Here is a 23,401-nt window from a genome sequence, read left to right as displayed (position 1 = left end):
TACATTTCTGGCCGTCCCCCGTGGTCCGCAATAGTACAGTCCACTCAGCCTCCAACCCAATGGCGAAAGAAGGAGGGCGAGCGCACTCAACCCCCCAAAAGGGGGGGGGAGAGAGGTAGATTAACTCATGCCTACCCGCGACCGACCGTGCTCTTGGGCTGAGGGGAACCGACGGCTCTCGTGCTACACTTACCCACAGCACCGGAGAGGGGGGCGTGGCGCACCCACTCCCCGCACGAAGCGCACGCGCCTGGGCTCCCCTTTTGATTTCCTCATCCGGGAGCCTCGCGCGCGCTTTTCCGCCCGCCTCCCTCTCTATGGTGGCGCAGGTTGATTTCCCGGATGAGGAAGCGGCGCTGCCCATAGAGACGCAGGGGGGAGAGCGGCGCGATGACGGAGGGAGCGGAGACGGCTGCGGCCTGCGGAGCAGCGCTCAGGTGAAGAGGGGGGGGGGGAGACGGCGGGGCGGAGCCCCCCCCACCCGAGGGGGCGAGGGCGAGTGGAGGCCCCGGAAGAGTAAAACGGAGGGGGGGAGTTAGGAGGCGCCCCCAGTACCCCGCCTTCGCTCCAGCTCGAGGCGGGGGGGGGGGCCCCGCTTAATTAGTTAATTAGCTAATAAGACTTTTGGGGTCATCCCCCCACTCAGGCTCCTCCTGTGGAGAATGTTTTGTTTCTTTTTATGATGTAATTTATTTATATATATATGTTTTTAAATGTATGGAAGGTGGCTAGGAAACCCTTGGGTAATAAATGACTGAATATTGTGATGACGATGAGGCTCCTCTGAGGGTCCCATCCTGAACTCGCCCACCGAAAGTGCTTTGGCGAGCCTCCCAGGGAAAGGGAGCTTTTTCAGGGCAGCTTTCTGGGCCTTGGCGTGGGCCCCCAGGCGGAGGAGGGCTTAGTCAGCTAAGGGCAACCAGGTAGAAAATCCGACAAGGCTCGCAAGTGTTGCGGAGAAGAGATTTCAACAGGATTATACCAAGCTGCTTTCTGCAGAGGCAGAGCATTGGTCCGTTTACCTCATTATTGTTGGCATGGACTGGCAGCAGTGGCTCTCCGGGGTTTCTTCATAGCTGTCAACTTTTCCCTTTTCTTGCGAGGAATCCTATTCGGAATAAGGGAATTTCCCTTTAAAAAAGGGAAACATTGACAGCTATGGGGTTTCTTGGGGTGAGTAGGAGGTCTCTTGAAACCCAGACCGGACGTGCTGTTGGGGATTAAAGCTGAGTACTTTCGTTTGCCGGGTAGATGCTCTGCCACGGAACTTACGGGTGTATATACAAAAATATATTCTTGTCCTCATAGTTCTGAATGAAGGGCTGAATTTAAAAGGAACATAGGAAGCTGAGTTATACAAAGTCAGAGCTTTGATCTGTCTAGCTTAGTATTGTTGACACTGGCTGGTGGCTGTGCAAGGTTTCAGGTGGGGGCGTTTTGCCCCTGCCAGGGGTAAGGACATAAGAAGATGGTGATGGATCGGGACAAAGGATTGGTCCCTCCTCCTGTTTTTACAGTTAACAACTAGATGCCCCAAAGGAAAACTAGCAAGCAGGACCCAAACACAAGAGCCCTTGCCCATCCTATGGTTTCCAGTAACTAGCATTCAGAAGCATTTTGGCCTCTTACCATGGAGATGGAGTATATTCATTATGGCCTTTATGGCTCTACTATTGTGCTATGGTGCCTCCACGAAGGTGGTTCAGGTCCATCACCTCTTGAGCCTCCCCCAATCTTGAAGTGAGTAGGGAATCCTGAGTGCCTTAGACCTCCAGAGACCTTTGGATCAGAACCCTAACATTTCCACCCCAAATCCTTCTCTTTTTCTTTCCCCACCACTGCTCCTCCTCTAGTAGATAAAATTCCCCAAGCTGGGTGAAGTGAGGTGGGAATTTCAGGATGGAATGTGAGCAAGGAGCTGCTTCTAAAGGAGGGGATCAGCAATTGGAGCACAGAAGACAAGGTGGAGGCAGGGGTGAGAACTTTGTGCCATAATGAAGGCCTTGATCATTAGCAGCCTGGAAAAACAGACGTTGGAAGAAGGCATGGTAGGATGGTTCACCTTGCCTTGCATGAAAGAAAGAGGATAGAGAAAAGTTTTTCTTCCTCTCATAACATTAGAACTTGTGGACATGAAGCTGAATGTAGGATGATTCAGGACAGGTAAAAGAAAGTACCGTATTTTTTGCTCTATAAGACGCACCAGACCACAAGACGCACATAGTTTTTGGAGGAGGAAAACAAGAAGAAAAAAAATTATTATGAATCTCAGAAGCCAGAACAGCAAGAGGGATTGCTGCGCAGCAAAAGCAGCGATCCTTCTTGCTGTTCTGGCTTCTGGGATAGCTGCGCAGCCTGCATTCACTCCATAAGACGCACACACATTTCCCCTTACTTTTTAGGAGGGAAAAAGTGAGTCTCATAGAGCAAAAAATACAATACTACTTCACCAAGCACATATTTGAACTATAAAACTTGTTCCCAAAGGGGGCAGTGATGGATACCACCAACCTAGATGGCTTTAAAAGAGGGTTAGACAATGGCTACTAGCTGTGATGGTTATGCTCTTCCTCCATGGTCAGAGGCCGGATTCTTCTGAATAACAGTTGCTGGAAGCCACAAGATGGGAGAGTGCTCTTGTGCTTGGGTCTTGCTTGTGGGTTTCCCATAGGTATCTGGTTAGCCACTGTGAGAATAGGGTGCTTGACTAGATTGGTGGTTGGCCTGATCCAGGGGGCTCTTCTAATATTATTTCTGCTCACTTGTCTTTTTCCGTTGTGAAAGGTGGCTGGTCCAACTGTCCTGATGCTCACTGCCGGTGTGGAGTCCCTGGAAAAAAGCCATTTTGACCTTCTCAGCTCCTCCATGTCTGCTGTGGTGCAAGAACTCTACACGAGTCTGCCAGTCACCCTCTCTACTGACCTTGCAGCTCTGTCGGATCCCACCATTGTACTTGATGCTACACCTGAAGCATCAACCTTTGTGCTGTCATGTAGCAGTTTGCCATCCAAGCCCCACCGGACTCATGGGTTGAAAACCTGTTCTCAGGACTCTGCTGAAAGGCTGGATTGCACAGGCAAAGCCTCTTGCCCTGGGCTGATGGATCTGCTTCCACAAGAGCCTGCAGAAGCCAGAGATCTGGCTGAGGATGATGATACCCCAAAAAAGGATGTGATGGAGTTGGACCCTTGTCACCAACATTCAAGGGAAGACACGGGAGGGACAAAGGAATTGGGGAGTGTTGCCGACGAGGAAGGCCTTGCACAGTCTTATCTAGCCTCAAAGGAAATATGTTGCTTAAGAGAGGTAAGAATCCGCGCCATTTGGTGTTGGTTTGAAGACCGTAATAAATTTGTTAGCCTCTATTTCACTTCTATTTCATAAGAGGTTAACATGACACTTCTCTGGAAAAGAGATGTGTGGGGAAATATCTTTAAGTTAAGATGGGGAAAGATTTTAGGGTCTGCCTGTTGTGTCAGTGTTAGAAGAAAACCGTTACATAGCAATTGCGTTAGATCGGCCCCCAACAAGATAAAGAGGATTTAGAAATGGAACGGTTCCAAATACTGGAGATGTTGTACAGGCTGATAGCAGATTAAGAATTGCTGCATGTATTTAATCAAATGTTGACTGTGCAATCCTATACCTGGCAGAATAACCCACCTCTGCCCACTTGAGTTCAATGGGAATAACTCCTAGGTCAGTGGGTGTAGTTAGTGAGGATTGCAGCCTGTGAGAATTACTGGGTATCCTCTTCAATTAAATCATGAAGTTATATTGCTTGCCACTATTAATGGAATGTCTTGAAATATAAAATCTACAGCTAGTGGAGAACTTTTCCTTTCAGAATTCTTGTTTCTTTGTACTAGCCTTGTGAACTAGCCTTGCTCATAATGTCTGTTTAAAATTCATAACAAGTTACTTTTTAAAATATTCTAAGGTATGAAGCTAGTGTTATACTTCGTCCAAGGACCACTCTGCATGTTAAATGGGAACTGGCTTTTTAAACACAAATTAAATTAGCTCAAATGCAGTAGACCAGTCAAGGAAACAACAGCTTAGAGAACAGAAGGGTTAAATGAGGGAATTGTTGTAACTTGTCCCCCGTGCAAACATACTGCTCTGAAGGAAATGGCACCTCCTCCTTGGAATCTATTTGGTGGTGTTGTGGTATTTAAATTTTCCATTGTGATGGATATTTTAATTCTATGTTTTATGAATATAGGAACCTGCCTTATAATAAATGCATCTGGTTCAGTACTGTCTACACCAGGCATGTCCAAAGTCCGTTTCGGGGGCCCAATGTGGCCTGCTCATCGGTTTAATCCAGCCCCTGTGGCAGTTTATTTCCAAGGCTAAAATCCTAAAAAAAAAAAGCTCCAGAACTCAACATTCCTAAAAAAAGGGTCAACAACTTTGGTCGGCCCTCACGTATGTTCAATTAATCAAATCTGGCCTCTTTGGAAAAAGTTTGGACACTCCTGGTCTACACTGACTGGCAGCAGCTCTCCAGTGTTTCAGCCAGGGAATGTTTTTAGCCCTACCTGGAGGTGCTGAAGGCTGAACCAGGGATCTTCTGCATGCAAAGAAACTGCTCTACCACTCATTCACAGCCCTTCCTTCAAAAGAGCAGGCAGTTGTTTGGGTCTGTATGCACACTGGGAGGAAATAATTCATTTAGTTCTTTGTTATTGTCAAAATATCCAAGCGGTGAGTGTAAACATTGGTGCAAATATTTCGTAAAAATCAGTAATACGATTATTAGTAGAATAAAAGGTAAAGCAGGCTTATCCTTGTCAGGTTGGTTTTGACACCTTGCTCCTGTGTGAGGTGCCAGCGGATTGGTAGCACAAAATAAGTGTGGCGAAAGAGTATCTTTTTAGAAACAAATCTAGCACATTTAATGAAGAATATCCAGAGGCAGATTTTCTCCACAGACTTAACACCTGCACTGCTTGGGGAAGGTTTGGGGAAGTAATAATTAATCCCTTCTGTCTCTGCTGCTGCTGCTACTGCTTTGATGGCTGGCATTGTGTGTGTTTTTGTTTCAGAAGGAACCTTGGCTAACCCACATGGGAAGAGGATTTCTTCCAAGCCCTTCCAATGTTGAAGCAGCAGGCTTGCAGAAGAACCCAGGTAATTTGTTTGGCCAAGCTGCTTCTCCCTGCCTGGATAGTCCATTTGGGATTGAATCAGTCTGAATATCAGTAACTAATAAAACGAAACAGTGTGAGCCCAGGAATGTCTGCTTTAAAACCGTGTTTACAGATTGCCACGGTTTTTGCTTTGCGAACAGAGCATGAGAGGGTGTTTGACCATTGGCCACATTGACCGGGGCAGAGAGTGCTTCTTTATGGTCACCTACGGCGTACCTGAGGGACGCAGGTGGCGCTGTGGGTAAAAGCCTCAGTGCCTAGGACTTGCCGATCAAAAGGTCGGCGGTTCGAATCCCCGCGGCGGGGTGCGCTCCCGTTGCTTGGTCCCAGCGCCTGCCAACCTAGCATTTCGAAAGCACCCTCGGGTGCAAGTAGATAAATAGGGACCGCTTACTGGCGGGAAGGTAAACGGCGTTTCCGTGTGCTGCGCTGGCTCGCCAGATGCAGCTTTGTCACGCTGGCCACATGACCCGGAAGTGTCTCCGGACAGCGCTGGCCCCCGGCCTCTTAAGTGAGATGGGCACACAACCCTAGAGTCGGACACGGCTGGCCCGTACGGGCAGGGGTACCTTTACCTTTACCTTTACGGCATACCTGGGTATGGTTTTCCATCTCCCTGACAAGGAAAGCAGTGTATTCCAATGCTTTCCAGAAATACCATTCACCATTCAGGTCACTGTCTTAATCATCATTTTGTTTTACATGATAAAGTAGAGTAACTTGGCTTCTTTTTCCCTCCTGAGAGAAAGCTTCAATTTACCCATTTCTCTGGCTAAGTGGAGAACTTCTGTGTTCAGAGCCAGTATAACTTTATTAATGGAGGAGGGGCTCATAAATGTACCCACTAGAGATTTCAGCTCCGTAACCCTTTTGTGGGGTCCCGCTTTGTTTAATCTGCAAAAGGCAGGATCTCTTCTATGATGTTAACACCAGGTGAGAGAGATTGGAGATGGTTTCACCCTTATCCTCGTCACAAACAAAGTGGGGCCTTCAGAATTCTAGAACCTCCTCAGAGTTCCAGCCCTAACAGAGAGACCGTGGGCCAGCCTCAGCTCAGATCGCATTTGTCTCTACAAGGCCTGAGTAGTTGTGCTGGCAGGCTTTTGACTTTCATTGTCAGAATTAACATGTGGGTATCTTGGAGTAAATTGGAGCGAATACTGTTGCTCAGGGAAAGGACTGAGCAGAGGAAAGGACCCTGCAGTCCTTTCAGTGTGAACCAGTTAGGCCAGGGTTAAGAAGTCAAGAAAATGGGTTGATCTGGTCTGGCTATTAGTTACTTGCGAACTAGTTATTTGCTTCCTTTGCTATCTTGCTCTTGTTGCCTCTCAGGTCACCCGCTGAGTATTATTTACTTCTTAATTATTTATTGCATTTACATCCCCCTTGATTTAAATCATTTTTTTACAGAAAGACTCGTTCTTGCTGGTAATCATCTTAATATTTACAACAAGAGGAAGGTTTCATTTTTGGAATAATAAATTTTCAGAGTAGTTTTTACAGTTATATCAAAAATTATTGATTTGGTAATACTATTGTAAATACATAGGCAGATAGTTATGAAATTATTGTGTGGATTAATAAGTTAACTATTTATATTTGGACAACTTTTCTGCTGTACTTTATTGGAAAGAGAAAAATAATCATTTCCTTAATAACAATTTAAACAAATTATTTAACTAAACAATAACATTATAGCATATGTATCCATGTTTGGTAACTGATGTGGTTAAACAATTTTTTTTTTAAAAAAAAACCTTAGACTGAGTTTTAGCACACATGAAAAACTTAAAACAAATCCTTATTTCCTGATGAATAGCCTTTGGACTATAATTTAACTTAATAGAAAACTATCTTTAGACAGATCAAATGTAAATTTAAAAAGCCGATTTAAATATAAAAAGCCGCTTAAAAAAATAATCATTGGTTTTTATCCACCCTGCTTATAACTAAGTTTGCTTATAACCTTATTCTTCCAGTACTAAAGAAATGGATGAATAAGGCATGTAGCACATTAACTCCTCCCCTTCCCGTTTCTCTTTTGTGCAGAAGAAAGCCAAGCAAATGTGCAGGTGACCCCTGAAAATCTGTCAAACCTCCTGCAAGAAGCACAAGGTATGAAGGCGAAGGGGACTGATGGGCTGTTTAGTCATGCAGGCGAGCGCAGTGCCAGAGAGGTTGCAGGTGTCCCACCTGAGAGCAGTGAGTCCTCAGAGGTAGACACAGTCATGGCCAAAGTTGAGGTTTCAGGAAGCAACACTTTAGTCTCTCTAGAACCTGTGAGTGCCAAGAATGATGCTTCAGCAAGAGAGCTGCTGCAGGAAGACGAAGAAGTGGAGGAGAATTGTCAAGCTCTGATCTCCCATGTTGCTTTGTCAGCAACGAAGTGTATCCTTCTTAGCTCAGGAGCTGCAGGAGAAAAGTCCCTCAATCGAGATGTGGAAGCGAACCCAATCCTTGACAGTGATCCAGCTTCCATGCAAGATAAGACAAACGTGCCTAATGACAGTAGCTCTTCTCCAGTTTTGCAAAGTGGGACTACCATTGCTGCTCAGCTGTCAAACTCAGCCCCTGAAGCTTCGGGACATCACTTGGAAGGCATACTCTGGGAAGAGAACATGGATGCTTTTGAAATTGTCTGTGAAATGCAGGAGGAAGACTTGAGGAGCTGTGAAAAAATTGAGCTGCCGGAAGAATGGGCCTCTGAGCCGGATACAGATGAAACTTTGTCCCCAGCGTGCAGCAGTGAAGAGATGTCCAGCGAAAGCAACCAAGAACAGAAGGTGGATGCTCAAAATATGGACCACGCTTACAGTTTGACCTGTGAGGGAGCTGTTGAAATCCAGAAAGGGGGTGCTGTTCAATGCTGCTGGAAAGACATTCAAGAAAATTATCAGCCACAGGAAAACAGCTTTGCAGAATCATCTTCAGTGGCCAAAAACACATTTCCCTCTTCACCTGCACATTCAGAAGATGACTTAAGACTGGCCTCTATGGAGGTTGACAGCATCCAAAAGGATAAGCATCATCAATGTGCTTCTAGTGGCATAAGCATGGCTGTTGGGGGAGAAGAAAACAGGTCTCTCATGGCGGAAGTGGGAAACATTGGGTGCATTCAGAACAGCTGCAGCACAAGCAATGATTCAAATCCCACCAGTTGTGACTCTTCAGATTGTGGCTCCAGATTAGGTGAACATGTACCACAGATGGGATCCCACAGTGGTCCAAAGACAGAAATCCGAAAGAGTCCTTCAGCTACACACCTGTGTGCTACCACCATAGCAGATGTTGACTCAGAAGAAAAACCCTCAACAGCTCAACTCTGTGACAATTACTCCTCTGCCCAGCAAACCGAGAGGACTTTAAATTGCAGCAGGTTACTAGACAGCTTGCCCAGAGAAGAATTCCCTGCAGAGCTGAAGCTGCAGAGCACCAGCTTCGTACTTCACACCAAGAAAGAGTCACCTTCGCCAAGTCAGAATGCTGGGAGTTGTATTACAACAAGGGAAGCATCCGTGAAAAGCACAGGCCTTATGCTGAAGGATACAGAGCAGAAGCCAGCTGATCAGGAAATGGCGCAAATCGAAGCATATAGTCCTGGGAACCCATGCATGAATGACCTGTCTTCTGCCATTGAGACTTGCTTCACCTCATTGGGAGGTATCTGCTTAGCTGCTAATGATGATGTTGACGGCAACAGTGTTCTCAAAAGCAGAAGTGAAGAATCTGATGAACTGAAAGCAAGTCACTCTTCTGCATCTGCCGGGGAAGGTGTTCCTCCCGAGGAGCCTGGCAATGTTGTTAAGGCAGGGGACCATCATCCCTGTGATGACTCAGATGATGCTGGAAGAATCTGGGATGCAACTTGTCCTGAAGCTTCAGAAGTGTCAGATGTGGCAGCTGGAAATCAGAGGTCTGACGGCAATGATACTTCTGTGAAATCACACATTGCGTTGGAAGTTGACGCCAGTGTTTTCCCTGCAGATTCAAACCCAGAATTAGGTAAAGCTTCGCTGGTGGCTGAATCTGATGGAATGGGAGCAGCTGAAAGTGTAAAAACATGTGGTGAGAGTTGGAGAAATGAGAAACTGGCAGATTACAGAGATTTTGGCAAAACAAACTGCCCTGAACTTGGCAAACTTGTAAAAGACAAAGGTGAGGAAGAACAAAGGCAGCATCAAGACCACCACTCCTCTTCCTCCTTTGCACCTGAACCCTCCAGTATGAAGACTGCCATGCACTCCAGCTTCCCAGGTTACACAGAGCAGCAGCCTGATTTTTTGCCCTTGGAGGATTTATGTGCTGACAATCCAGGTCAGCCAGGGAAAATAATCTGTCAGGCAAAAGTCCAGCCCTTTCCACATCAGAATCCTCCTTTTAATAGACTGGTTTTGTTGAATCAGAAAAATGAATCCCCAGAAAAAGATGTTTCAGAATGCCAGCAGCCTCCCTTGATGTCCTCAGAGAAGCAAAAGGTGGATCACGCTCTGCAGGCTGTGACCTCAAGTGAAGACACTGAAAAATCTGTTGACTGTAATCGGAACAACTCTCTGTGCTGGGAGAGGGGCCACGGCAAAGCTCCAGTTCCGTTGCTTTTAATAGAAGAAAAGAGTGTTCAAGAAACATTTCAGCGAACTACATTAGGCAGTTGCTCATCTGTTAAAATGGTGTCAGAATCTCTTGGCAATCCATTGAAAGAAGAGTCCGTAGAACTGAAAAGTCTTGACTCGCATTCAGAATGTTGTTCTGAACTTCTGAGGTCAAGAGGATTTGTTAATGATCAGGCTTCTCAAGCAACAACTGATGAATCTGCCTCTGGGGCAGTCAGCAGGAGTCCTTCCGAGGTACTAGATGAAAAAGCATTCTTACAAGGTAACAGTGGGCCTGCCTCATCTCCTAGTCAAATGTTTTTCCAGCGAAACTCTGTAAACTGTCAGAAAAGTATGGAGGGAGTGTGTTCAAAGCCGCTGGAGAACAAAGAAGTGCCTACTTTGGCAAGTATATGTTTCGGAGTGCAGCTTGCTCAGAATCCAGCCATCTGCTTGTCTCAGAAAGATGATCCATGGACATCTCCGTCTTTTCCTCCATGTAGTCGCTGTTGTCCTTTTCCCAAAGAACACCCTGGAACAATCAGCTTCTCTCTCAGTAGACTCTGTTATCAACATGTTAACCTGTTAAATTCAGAGAATGAAGAGGCAAGCTGTTCTGTTAAAGAACATACACCCAGAGATTCTCCTCTAGATAGCAAGGAAACGTCCGTTTGTGCAGTAGGTACCAAGCGAAGAGCAGAAGTAGTAAAAGACATCATATCAATTATTTCTGACAGTCCTAACCCCTCAAAAAAGATGAAACAGTCTTTGGAAGGTAACCAGAGAGCACTCAATCTGCCCACTGAGAAAACGGAGGTAACAGTTTACCCTCTAGGCATTAAAGATTCTTCTGGAGCTCTCTTACAAGGCTTGAGGTTTTCTGAAGGGCGAGAAGGAATTGTGTTCCCATTCAAGATTGAAATACACACACAGCCTTCTTTTGTCCCCCTACCTGAGCACATTTTGCAACTTAGCAGATTGCTGCACAACCCCAAGTTTCGCAGAATCAGAGATCCTTCAAAGCCAACTGTTGTTGCTCGACAGCGTTTAAAGAACGTGCACTATGCTTTGCAAACTAAACGCTTACTTTCCACAAGACTGTCTCCGGAAATCTTTTGCAGCAGCATCCTGCCTTGTCCTCCTTCAGGTGGTCATAGGTTAGAAGCTTCCCCCAAATGCCTCAGCAGTCATGGAAGAAGCTGGCAGGCTGCAGAGGTCACCCAGGAGCCAGCAGGAGACGGAAAGAAGCCATTGGAAGATCGCTTGGTCATTGAAATACCTGTTGAGAAGGCGAGAGATTCAGAATCAGGTGTTTGTCTGATGCTTACCCAGAAACCCTTGCAAGAGGAGGCTGAGGAAGTTCCAGCTCTGCCTGTTGCCTCCTGTGGTGCAGTTGTTCAAGACAGAAGAGCTAAAGTGAAGGTGAAATCCAGAAACCTCTTGAAACGGAGATTATTCTGCCTTTCACCTCCTTTAAGCAGTTCTTACCATGAGATGGTGGTGAAGCCACGTGCTTTTGCTTCGGGGAGCGGAGTTGAGGTCAGTGAGAATGGAAGTCCTGGCAGCACTTTCAGGGGATGGAAAAGGCCAAAGAGAGCCAAGGACTTTGATGGGTTGGACTACCTAGAGGCCAAAAGCCAAAGCCTAGGGTGTTTCAGGAGCCAAAGCCGGCCATCAGCCACCAATGACAGTCCTGTCCTTGTAGTCTTTTGCATGTTGCCACAAGCCTTTCACTTTAGTTACGATGGAAGCAGGAGTTCCCTCAGATGCACTCGCAGAATAAGATCATCTCATCCATTCAGGAGGCAGCTGGGAAAAGCCTGTGTCAGGATTTCTAGGCCGGACCAGCTCAGAACAGCAAGAAAAAGTCACCTAATGGCAAGTTCTGTTTCCTTCAGGAATCCCTCTGCGATTGTTCTAAAGCCTGAGTGCCAGCTCACAGATTCTGTCTGTTTTGCCCCAAAGCTCACTGTCACAGGAAACAAAGGAGAAGGCACCATCAGGGACCAAATGCCAAAGCAACAAGGCAGCCAAAGCAGCTTGCTGGACAGCCCCAGGCTTAGCAAACTTACCAAAGACTCGGCACTCTTGAGGAAGCTGTCAGCGTTGGCTAACAAATTGCTTGCACTGCCGGGAAACCCTCAAAACCGCAACCAGCTCTTGGGTTCTACAGAGCTTCTCTCTGTCCCTGAAAAGTACAGCCACTTCAAACATAAGAAGCTCTTGGAAGTTTTCTCCTGCGTGGACTTGAAGCTCAACTCTCCATGGTTTAATGGCAGCAGCTGCAGCTTCAAGATGTTCACCTCTCAATCTTTGGCACTTTATCCCCTGGAGTTGACCAACCTGTTCTTTTTGGAACTGGGCAATAATAACTCCCCCCTGGCCTTCAGTGCCCCTGTTTTCCCTGTGACTTTCCATATAAAATTGGACTCCAGCCCAGCGAGGAACCTCCCGGGGCTGACAGCACGGCACAATGACCCTAGCAACAGCCACCGGTTGGCTCTGGGGGAGGCCCACGGCTTCCAGCCTTCCAAGTGGACCTTTTCTCTCCTCCTGCCTCAAAGCTGCCTCAGTGTCGCACCAGTCCAGAGAGATGCCTGGGTCCCTGCTGAGTCTCACACCACCACACCGCTGGCCTCTCTCGGCATGCCAAAGAGCTGGCGAAGCGAGGCCATCACGACTCAGCGGAGGAGGGCAGGCTGCCCCCCACTTGGCCTCCACACTGTCTTGGCCCTCTATTCCCCCGGCTGCTATCGGATCTGGACCAGAAGAAGGAGCCTCACCAGCCGCCTCCCAGCGGTCCAGAATCTGGCTGCACTTCAGCTTGCCCAGGGCTTGAAGGGGTTAAGACATTCCGCTTCTGCGTCAGCTGACCTCTTCTCTTCATTGCCCTATTCACTGGGTCGAGTTCTGTCCATATGGAGCCAGCACGATCCTCCCCCCAACCGTCCCTCCGAATTCACTCCTCTCCATTCCAAGCGCTGCAAGTGGCAGCCAGCCACTTCTGCGACCACCAGGCTGGGCTTCGGGAACAGGTAAAGCTCCCTCCCCCTTCTTTCCGAGACTCCCATCTTGTGCGGCTGTGTGTGTGTATTCCTGCATTGCAGGGGGTTGCACTAGAAGGCCCGTTGGGTCACTGTCAACTTTTAGGATTCTATGTCCTTTTCTGTCTCTTGCAGAGGGAGGGGAGCGCAGCATTAGGAACTGCAGGAGGTTGAGAGGGGGGCTCACGTTCCACCTTGCATGTGTGTCTGCCTGCCGTTGGCGAGACCTGCTCACTCAAGATGCCTCCCCTGCAGAGCGCCATCTTGTCAGCTGGAGCGGAGCCAGGCTTGGTTGGTTTATTTGCTCCACTAACTCTCATTTTTCTCCCCTCCCGGCCACACACCCCACACCACGTGCCAGAATATATATTGCGGAAAGGTGAGAATCTGGTGGCAGAGCTCCCGGAGGTGTGAGGTAGGAGAGGTTTCAGAGTCCGGAACTACGGAGCACAGACCTTGGACTTCCATAATGGGTCCTGCAGGCCAGACTTTCCCAGCCCGCTGCCTTCCAGCTGCCCTGGACTACAACTCCCATCTCACCTGGGCTGGCTGAGGCTGATGAGAGTTGTAGTCTGAAGCAACTAGAGAGCACCAGGTAGGGAAAGAGGCTGGCCTAGGTTCTGCTTCTGAACGAAAAATGGAGAGTGTTTGCCCTCACCGAAAACAACCTACATGCGCCTCAGAGATAGAGCTTTGAGCAGGATAGCATGGGGGATTTGTAAGTAAATGTTGCTCCATGGGCATCACCAAAAGTCAGCAGGAAATGTTGACAACCTGAATTAAAAACAGAATTAAACAGAGGAAGTTGAAGTAGTATTCTCTCTTCAACTTGTGGCTTTTGTAATTCTAAGGCAGTGGGGTGTGATCTAAAATTATTAAGTTGGGTTTTTGTCCCACTCCTCTGAAAAAAATTAAATAGTTCACTTCACCACCTCGCCCTTTAGGGGCTTACTTGCTGCATCTCTCTGTCAAGCAAAGGAAATACCTTGTATGTTTGCTTAACAGAATGCCGATTCTGTGCTTTCAGTGGCCAGAAATAAGAATGGATAAAGCAGTTGATTGCTATGCCTACTGGGAGGAAAAAACCTTTTGCATATGGCTCAGCTGTGAGACAATTTCAGTTACCTGTTGGTTTGCAAAAGAGGAACTTTACAAACTAACCAAGCTCTAAAAATAGGTATTTTCACCTTCCTTGACCTGTTTTTAAAACGGGTTTAGCAGAACATGTGAAGAAGCTGTTTAATACCGAGTGGAACTCTCAAGCACAGCATTTTCTGATGTGATCTGCTGGGATTCTAAGGCAGCAGCCTCTGCCTTCTGGGTACCCTCCAACTCCCAGCACTCCTGTGCTGGCTGGGGCAGATGGGAGCTGCGGTCCAAACATCTAGAAGGCACCAGGCTGCTGTAAGGTTTGGGAGATTATTAAAGCATATTTTTAAGTAGTTGTCCTACATAAGAGCTAGGTTTCTGGGATGATATCCCGGTGTTTCTACATACAAAACAAGAGCTTTTGCCACCAAACTGTGCCCTTCCACAAGTATTTAATCTCGTGTACTTGTCAAGATTTTGACAATATTCAGCATATAGAAAGCAAGTTGGGAGGATCAACGTAAAAAGTGAGTTTTATCTGTAACTCTCTTACTATCAAATGAAGGAGCCTGTGTTATGTTCTGAAGGAATGCTGCCTGAGCTGATAAAATACAATTCTAACGAAATACAGAATCATTGTGAGGCCATCTTGAGAAATGTACCGCTTTGGAGGGACAGAGAGTGCTGAATTTAACTGTATTGTCACTCCTCTGACTTCCCCACCTCCCAAATTCTTGACCTTATGGTGAAGATTGTGGAGCAGTTTCCTGCACATCCTTTTGCTAAAAGCAAGATACCGTGGGTTCCTCCCCCCCCCCCCCCGCTTTTCGGTGTCTTGGAAAGAGGCAGCCCCTTTTAAGACCGAGATCTGCTCTACTGCTTTACCTCACCCTCTGTGTACGAAGCAGGTTGGCAGAGGGAATCGCCCCACCCCGGCTGAACCCTGCAGTGGTCAAGCCAAAGCTTAGAAGGAACACCCAGGCATTGAAGGCATTTGATCGCCTCCTGCGCTTCTCATGGCTATATCCGAGGGCAAGTCACACCAGAACCATTCATTTAAAAAGCAACACTTCACCATGCAGTGAGTGTCTGTTTGGGGCAGGTCAGAGCGCAAAAGAGCCTCTGTTAATGAGGCTTCCCATCCCTTTCCCCTAGCTCTGCAGTAATTAGTTCGGCTTTAAGGTTTATTAAATCCATATATTGCTTCCCAGGGATGCGGGTGGTGCTGTGGGTTAAACCACAGAGCCTAGGACTTGCCGATCAGAAGGTTGGCAGTTTGAATCCCCGCGACGGGGTGAGCTCCCGTTGCTCGGTCCCTGCTCCTGCCAACCTAGCAGTTTGAAAGCACGTCAAAGTGCAAGTAGATAAATAGGTACTGCTCCAGTGGGAAGGTAAACGGCGTTTCTGTGCACTGCTCTGGTTCGCCAGAAGCAGCTTAGTCATGCTGGCCACATGACCCGGAAGCTGTACGCCGGCTCCCTCGGCCAATAAAGCAAGATGAGCACTGCAACCCCAGAGTTGGTCACGACTGGACCTAATGGTCAGGGGTCCCTTTACCTTACCTTTATATTGCTTCCCACTAAAATGTCCTGAAGCGGTTGGCATGCAAGTAATAAAACTGCATAACCATGTGGTTTGTTTGTTGTTTTTTTAAAAAGCCACCCCATTTTAAACAATATAATATCACTGGATATGTCCAAATGCCAAGGAAAACGGACACCTCTGTGCCTGGACAAGGTTGGTACCTGGAGGGCCTCTTTGTGGAGAGCATTCCATAGACGCTGTGAGGGAATCTCCCTTAACACATTGGGGCCTCCCTGACCTTATTTCCAGGCTTGGAAAAGATGCTGGTGTGAGGCTCTGGTCTTTAATTTGTATGCTGCCTTCCTGAGGGTGGTTCTGCAACTTGTAGAAAAGACACAATGTACAACTATTGTCACTGTGCCACAGTTTAAAATAATAACTTAAGGACAAATGGCAAAAATTGGGAATCCATTTCACATGCAGTTTTGTGAGACAGTGTTATCCACAGCTGTGGATCTGCTGAGGTTTCCAGCTTAGGACACGTCATCAATCCTCATCCAGTTCTCCTGGCACATTTTGGCAGAGGCCAGTCTCAGCCTCTCTGGCCATCCTGCACACCAAGCATGGGCTGCCTTGCAGGGGAGCTCCGAGTCCTGAATGGTGAAGCTCTGCTCCTGTCTTCCATTCTCCTGCACCCCAAACCTCCTCCGGATCCCCAGGGTACCTACAAAGGGCAACCCGAATGGATGCAGTATTTCAAAACTGCAAAAGTTCTCCTGCAGTTTCAAACCCTGTCCAGCTCTCCAGTATCTCCTTAGATGGCTTCTTAAGTCCATGTACGGTGGCTGCTCCATTCAAAGGCTTTCAGGACTGCCGCCCCTGGTTTTTCTGTGGCTGTTCCAACTAAGCGCTCCAGTAAGATGAGGTGAGGGAATGAAAGGTCGCAGCCTTGATTGGAAGCCTTAGATGCCCCTAGTGCTCGGCTTCCTTTGCAACTTCCTTCAGCCTTCCACAACCGGCTGCCTTCCAAGTATTTTGGACTACAACCCACCAGCCTCTGCCAGCAACAGCACTGCCTACCGGGGCTGGTGGAAGTTGTAGGCTGGAGGGCATGAGGTTGAGGAAGGCTGATGTTCTGAACTTGCTCTTTTTTAAAAAAAGAAGTAACTTTGAAACCATCAGAGGCTTTTCTCTAAATGATTTCCAGCCTCTCAGGCTAAACTTAGCACCCTCTTGTTTTATATTTTCTTGGCTTCTGCCTCTCAGGCCAAAACCCTTCCTCCTAGTCAAGGGGTCTCCGAAACACGTGGCCCCAGGAAGCGCAGAGAAAGAGCCCAATGTTTTCTCCCCTCCTGCCTGGAATGTAACTTGTGCTGATGCAGCTCTAACTTTTGCTTTTCTGTGGCTTTCTCTCCTATCTGAACCAGCTCCGCCATGTTGCCTCAGGTGCCTAACCAGTGTGTGGATGACCCCAGCACGGTCGCTGATGCTGTGAGGTAAGTGGGGGCATTCCCACCCCTCACCCCCCATCACACAAAGGAGCCTTTGACTTGAGGATCTCCCCTTTTGAGGTCCATTTTACACCTTGCCTGAAACTGTGCCTGTCTCTGACATCTGGATTCTTCCCTAGAAGTGTTGAGTGTTGGTGTGATCCAGGAGGACTCTTCCTATGTCCTTATGTCTGCCCAGCATTACTTTTTGCTACCCTGGCACCCTTGAGCTTGTTTTGGACTGCGGCTCCTAGCTGCGCAGGCAGGGCTGATGGGAGTTGTAGTCTAAAACACCCTGAGGAGGGCGCTCAGTGCATATATCACTGTTGCCTCTTCAATCCTTGGCCTCTGCTCTCCCAGTTGACCCTCTTTTTCAAATATATTTATTGTTGGTATTTATATGCCACCCAACTCTTCCGTTGCATATTTTAATCATGGGTGTTTTATATTTTGATGTTTCATTGGGATTGTTTTATTGTGGTAGGTGTTCATGTTATAATGTTGTGCAATTGAGTTTATATTTCTGAAGCTGTTGAGAAGTCTATTTTAGTATTAAGCATTATATAAATTAAGAATACACACACACACACAAACACAAACATCCCTTCTGCATGCAGAGCAGATGATCTACCGTTAAGCTACAGGCATTACATGATCCCCAGCTCCCCACCGGCTTTGGCCCTCTGACTTGTCCCACCAGAACCAATCTTGATGCTGTCTCCATCATCAATCCCTGGCCTTAATCAGCATGCTTGTTCTTCCCCCACACACTCACTGCCTCTTTTGTCCTCCGCCTAGGCTGGAACCTTCATTTTCTGCGTCATTACATGCATCTTGCTCACTTCTGGAGCCAGCACCACCTCCTCTCGGAATTCCAGTGCCTGCATTTCCGGTCATTCCCTTGGACGAACTGGACGTTCCTGTCCCTGTGTTGCCCAAGACTGGCAGCCGGCTTGAAAAGGTGAGTGATGTCCTGAGGAAAGGCGGGTACACAAGTTGGAAGGAGGGTGAATGGTGCTTCCCATTGCTTCATAGAATCATAGAGTTGGAAGAGACCACAAGGACCATCAAGTCCAATCCCCTGCCTAGCAGGAAACACCATCAGAGCACTCCTGACATATGGTTCTCAAGCCTCTGCTTAAAGACCTCTTGACGAGTATATATCTTGGTTTAAGATGTGTGTGGGTGAAAGCATGTTTAGTAGTGGGGGAGGGAATGGAAGCAAAAAATAATCTTCGATTTACCCTAGTGGGGAAAGAATGAGAGGCTCTAACAGACCACTCTACCTTTCAGCTCTGTTATCTCCTCACACCTGTCATAATATGGAGGTAGTGCTGATCTACTTTGTAGGGTTATTTGTAAGAATTAATACAGTGGTACCTCTGGAAACGAACCGCTCTGAATATGAATGCTTTGGGCTACGCACACGGCAAACCCGGAAGTAAAGGAAAGGTTTCCACCTGCGCAGAAGCGGGCTACCGCCTCCTGCACCTGCACAGAACAGCGCGCCTCTGGATGCAAATGTTTCGGGATAAGAACGGACCCCCGGAACGAATTAAAATCGTATCCAGAGGTTCCACTGTATGCTACTTTTCAATGTGTGCAGCAGCTTTCCCCAACCTGGTGCCCTCCAGATGTTTTGGGCTCCAGCTTCCATCGGCCTTGACCAGCACACATCAGCCCCAGCATCATACGGTTGTGCTGTCTGGGGCTGATGGAAATTGTGGTCTGAAATATCTGGAGGGCACCAGGTTGGGAGAAGGCTGGTCTATAGGTGAGCTATTATAAAGAGCGACTGTCAGTAGCTGCCACAGGGGGCCAGGTTTGGCAGTGAGTCAGATCACCCTCAGGCTGTGCATCTCAGAAGATATCTCTGGGCAAATTATGTGTGCGTCTCCTTTCTCTTCCCCTGCCCCAACCTGTCCCGTAATTTCTGTGAGGATAAAATGGGATAATCACCCCTGAGCCAGACGCCAGCTTGGTGGAATGCCTCCCTTTGGAGCTTGTAGCATCTGAAGCCATGTTGGAATTGCATAATCCTCTACTTTTCACCAGGCTGAACTGGAGAAGAGGCCAAAGAAAGTATCTCAGATCCGGATTCGAAAGACTATCCCTAAACCAGATCCCAACCTCACCCCCATGGGACTTCCCCGACCGAAAAGGTAGGAATGTATGATCTTGTGCTCAGCATGTTAGACTAGATGGGCCACTTGTCCTGAACCCAGCAGGGCTCTTCTTGTGTGCTTAACCTGTATCCCAAATCTCCTAACGTTTTGGTGTGACTCTTAAACTCCTTTTTTCTTCTTCTGACCAAACGCAGCAGTAACTAGATCTGATGGATTACAGCTGTTTCTGATGTATCTCGATTATCATTCTTCCAGATTGAAGAAGACAGAATTCAGTTTGGAAGAAATATACACCAACAAGAACTACAAATCTCCCCCTACAACCAGGTTGGTTTACATATACCGGTGGAAGGGCTCTCTCTCTGGACCCATCCTGGGACAGAATAGCAAGCCTCCATAGCTGAGTTCCAGGATGTTAATCTGCTGTACAAAGAGAATTCACAGAAAACTGAATAGCTCTCATTTGTTCATGAGCTGTGTTGTTGGGGGTAGTCATAAAGTAGTGAGCTAATGAGAACCAGTTACATTGCCTTTTTTGTGATGTGCAGAAGTGTATTCATACCCACTTTCACGCTGAAAAATATGTCTAAATATACACTGATATGAGGAAATATACTAGATTTAGCTTCTGATCAGCCCCTTCCCAACCCCTCCTCCCTGCTGTAACTTTGATCTTTGGCTGCACTTTTAGAGCAAAGGGAGTGGCTTGGAAGATATTCTGCCTGGATATCTAGATGCCAGCAGGAAACCATCTGGGAAGTGTCCTAGCAACGGGATGATGGCGATTGGATTTCTAAAAAAGGGTTGGTTTGTGGTTAGAAACTCTTAAGGTACAGCTTAGCTCTGTGTGGCAGAGATATGAGGTTTTTAGAATCACAGATATCACAGGAGGTCTGTTTAGTCATTCTAGTTGCCTTCTCTCTCAGAGCAGGGCTGTTCCTGACACTCCTGTGGTCCGTGAGATGTCATGCAGTTAGTGACATTCTAAGCTTACTTCTTTTGGCCTTCCCAGGTGTCTGGAGACCATCTTTGAGGAGCCAAAGGAGAAGAACGGGTCCTTGATCTCCGTCAGCCAGCAAAAGAGGAAGCGGATTTTGGAGTTCCAAGATTTCACCATTCCCCGGAAGAGGAGAGCACGCAGCCGAGTCAAAATGATGGGCGGTTCCACCCGGGCTCAGAAGGCCGCCTTGGGTGGAAGAGAACTAGACGTTCTCTTGATCCAGAAACTGACAGACCTGGAAAGCTTCTTTGCCAAGGAGGAAGAGCAGGAGCAAGCATCAGGCAGTTGAGGGTGGGCTGGCGGCTGGGAACGGCCCATGTCCTTTAGCGCTTCAGTGTGCCTGGAAAGGCACCTAATCAGTTTCCCCATATGAAACCACTCTGCTCCGATCCCCGGACGATCAGCTCTTGTTTACGGGCCTGTCTGGCATGGCCGTAGAGATAGTTCATTAAGCACTGGGGAGGAGAGCTTCTAATTTCCTTTTAACACAGCCAGGTGGCTCTGTCATCCTCCTTGCAGCCTCACTGAAAATCATTGTTTTAACATCCTCTGGGGAAAATGGGTGGGGCAGATTAAAGGCTAATGCACCTTCAAAGGCAACAGGATTTAAAGAACTTCCAAATGTATGTGTGCGTTGGGTTTTCGGCCACTCTGCTCTTTTGTGCCCCCCACCCCTAGATGTCGTAGGGGGCTAGGAGGACCGAAAAGCTTGAGTAAAATAGGCAGCAGGGGGAAGAGCTTATTCACAAGCAGCACTTGTGAAGCAAGATTTCAACATTTTTTCCATCCTCCGTAACCAGTCAAGGATCCTCTGCCGCTCTCTTGATTGAAATTGTCTCAAGTCAGCCAGAGTCTCTCCTGGGAGATCCCACGACAACATAACAACTTGCACTTTTGTACTTTCTTTGCTGCATGTGGACCCGTTTTAAAGATGCGTGGTACGGACACTGTGGGTTGAGGTTCCCCTGGGAAATGGCTGTAATTGTTCATCCCCCCCCCCCCCCAGACGAGGGATAGCAGGTAGCATGAGCTCAGCCCCGCTCTTTCCCTCCTCATTATGTTCCTTTTGCTGACTTGAACCTTTCGGTATTTGACACACCAGTGGATTTCAGCTGCAAAGTGCGCCACATTTTGTTGGGTTATCTCCCCATCCCTGCATCGTCTCTTCTCCCTGCCTGCAAATGCTGTGACTCTTAGATTCCTCCTCTTTTTAACTTGAAAAATTATAGGTTTGGGGCCAAGCATTGCCTAGCTCATCTAGTTGGAACAATTTATTAATAACCAACTGGTCTGTATAGCCTGGTGAGTAATACAGTACTGGATCCTGACAGGTGGAAGCTGGTGAGCGGCCAGTGACAATTGGTAGCCACACTCAGGAAAGCTTAGCCTCCCCCTGCCCAGTTGGGAAATTTTCTGTGCTCTGGGATACTCTTCCCCTCCCCATTTTTATTTGAGCATTTACCGTAGGGAACAGCAGCTGCTGTGTGTCTGCAGTGCCTATAATTTGGGCCAGATTTAATGGCTGAAATCCTCATAGCTCGCCTCCCTCTCATTTAAAATTTGCACTTTCTGTACCTCAAATGCCCCTTTGGGATACCTTCTTGTTACCTCCAGAATGAGCATTGCTCTGGCATCCAATCAATATAGCAGATGATGGTAACTCGGGCAAGCCCAGGGGTGAAATCTGTGCTGCCCTCGCTTCTCTGCCATCCCCACATCGGAGGAAGCAAGAAGCAGAAGGTGTCAGCCCAGTTGCCTGTGATAAAACCCTGGGCCTGTAAACTGGAGAAGTGGAGGGTGGGGGGCTGCCGCACATGTGCCTGAAGCAACCGTTGGATTCCTGCTGCATACTCATCTGTATGGGCAAGTGAAATAGTTTCCCCAATGTGATAAAGGTGAGAAAACTGGGAATCGTTTTTGTATGGTGCAACCTACCCCGAAGTGGCACTCTCTCCAGATGGTTTGGACTACAACTCCCAACAGCCCCAGTATCGTATGGCCATGCTGGCTGGGGTTGGTGGGAGTTGTAGTTCTGCCACTGTGGGGAAGGTTGGACTAGATATCGTAGCCAGTTCCATATGTGACTGACGTTATGTTTGCTACTGCATGCAAATCTGTGGACGCTCCTGGCTAGCAAATAATACTTTTATCATGGTAGGCGATCCCTGAACATCTCTAGTCTCGATATTTTGGATGTGTTGAATAGAATCATCATTAGAAGTACATTTTAAAATACATTTTTTTGTCCCATAGTGGGATTCTATGACACAGCACACCAGGACAGATTGTGATGTGGGGATTTCCAATTCCGTTGTTGAGCTGATGTTCCATGAGTGCCAGGCAGGGTCAGTGCTCTGAACAGGAGTATGTCCTCCACTGTGAATTTTGAATTGTCTGTTGTTGGTGTCTTTTGTGTGGGTGTGGTTTTCTTTCCTGTTTTGTTCGCTTCCTCTTGAGAATGCATTTCTGTAAAGCTGCAACATGGGAACGCAAGGACTGTTCTTGCCTTTGTTTTGTTGCAGCTGACCAGAAAATGAGGCTGAATTTTCCCTGTAACGTGGTGGGATCTGTGGCAATCCCAACAATGGTTGGCATTGAAAGAGGCTTTCTTCCCTACCTGGGATTCTTTCTAAAGGCGTCGTTTTGTGTGGATGCAAGTTCCTCTAACCCCTGTTCTTATAGGACCTGTAGACGGGTTGTGGCAGTAGTGTGGCTGGTGAAAAGTGTCCTCTGGAGCTGCCCCTACCGCATGAGAGAGGTTTGGAGGATAGGTTCCCGAGGAAGAACCTGCCTTCAGGCAAGGCCCTTTCCAAGGTGGGGACTGGAATTCTTTTCCTTTCCTAGTTTTCAGTACAATCATTGAAGAAATTCTACCCAGAGCACTTGAACGAAAATTCCCTGTCAGGAAAGAGCCAAGGCAGCCTCTGGTGTAAGCTCTTTGGGACCGGAACATCGTTTTGTAATAAAATAATGTGGCTTGTTAGGACTGTGTCTGCCTGAATGAAATCAGGAGTACATAAAAATGTAATCCCTCTGCAGCTGCCAGGAGGAAATAGGGCTTGCAAGGTAACATCGCCAGGGACAGAGCATGGGTCATCTCTGCCAGTGGTTAGATTTGACTGTCTCCTTGTCAGGCTGGTCTGGCTGACGACGTCCCCAGAGCTCTTTGATGAGGCTCCAACTGCTTTGTGGTTAGTGTTCAGAAATGGCTTCTTTAAGCCTTTTGCATTAATAAAAACTGAATGGAAACTTGCACATTTTTGTACCTGTCATGCCATTATTATGTGGTGTTTTTGTTTTTAATTCCAGTAGTCTGAGTTTGAAATTTTGCTTTCTTCGTATGTTAAATTATGGAAATAAACAAAATTAACATTTCATGTGTG

The 23,401-nt window shown here is 47.4% G+C and overlaps 2 protein-coding genes across 15 annotated transcripts in view; one reads left to right on the top strand and one right to left on the bottom strand.

Moving 5' to 3' along the window:
• DEPDC5 (DEP domain containing 5, GATOR1 subcomplex subunit) overlaps positions 1-2,829 on the bottom strand; it is a 55,963-nt gene extending 53,134 nt beyond the window's left edge. For 5 of the 12 annotated variants that reach the window (XM_083716835.1, XM_083716844.1, XM_083716842.1 and 2 more), the window contains exon 1: positions 194-318. The gene's annotated coding sequence lies outside the window, so the exon portion shown is untranslated. Of the gene's footprint in view, positions 1-126; positions 319-2,762 lie in introns of those variants that run through there. The other 7 variants (XM_083716839.1, XM_083716845.1, XM_083716843.1 and 4 more) reach the window with 4 other exon arrangements.
• On the top strand, positions 303-23,393 carry PRR14L (proline rich 14 like). Of its 3 annotated transcripts, none has more exons than XM_083716750.1 (9): positions 303-437; positions 2,785-3,306; positions 5,055-5,136; positions 7,206-12,780; positions 16,830-16,898; positions 17,691-17,853; positions 18,948-19,054; positions 19,274-19,345; positions 20,031-23,393. In XM_083716750.1, the coding sequence occupies exons 1-9, from the start codon at positions 318-320 to the stop codon at positions 20,305-20,307; spliced, it is 6,987 nt and encodes a 2,328-aa protein (XP_083572876.1). In that variant the 5' UTR covers positions 303-317; the 3' UTR covers positions 20,308-23,393. The 3 variants fall into 3 exon arrangements, with proteins under 3 accessions (XP_083572876.1, XP_083572875.1, XP_083572877.1); XM_083716749.1 differs by having other exon boundaries at positions 5,052-5,136; XM_083716751.1 differs by lacking the exons at positions 303-437; positions 2,785-3,306; positions 5,055-5,136 and adding an exon at positions 6,180-6,285.
• Positions 23,394-23,401: the final 8 nt, after the last annotated feature.

The sequence above is a fragment of the Podarcis gaigeae genome, assembly GCF_964106915.1.
Source record: "Podarcis gaigeae genome assembly, chromosome: 16".
NCBI lineage: Eukaryota > Metazoa > Chordata > Lepidosauria > Squamata > Lacertidae > Podarcis > Podarcis gaigeae.
The sequence above is the reverse complement of the archived record's forward strand: the minus strand, read 5'-3'. Positions and strand labels throughout refer to the sequence as shown.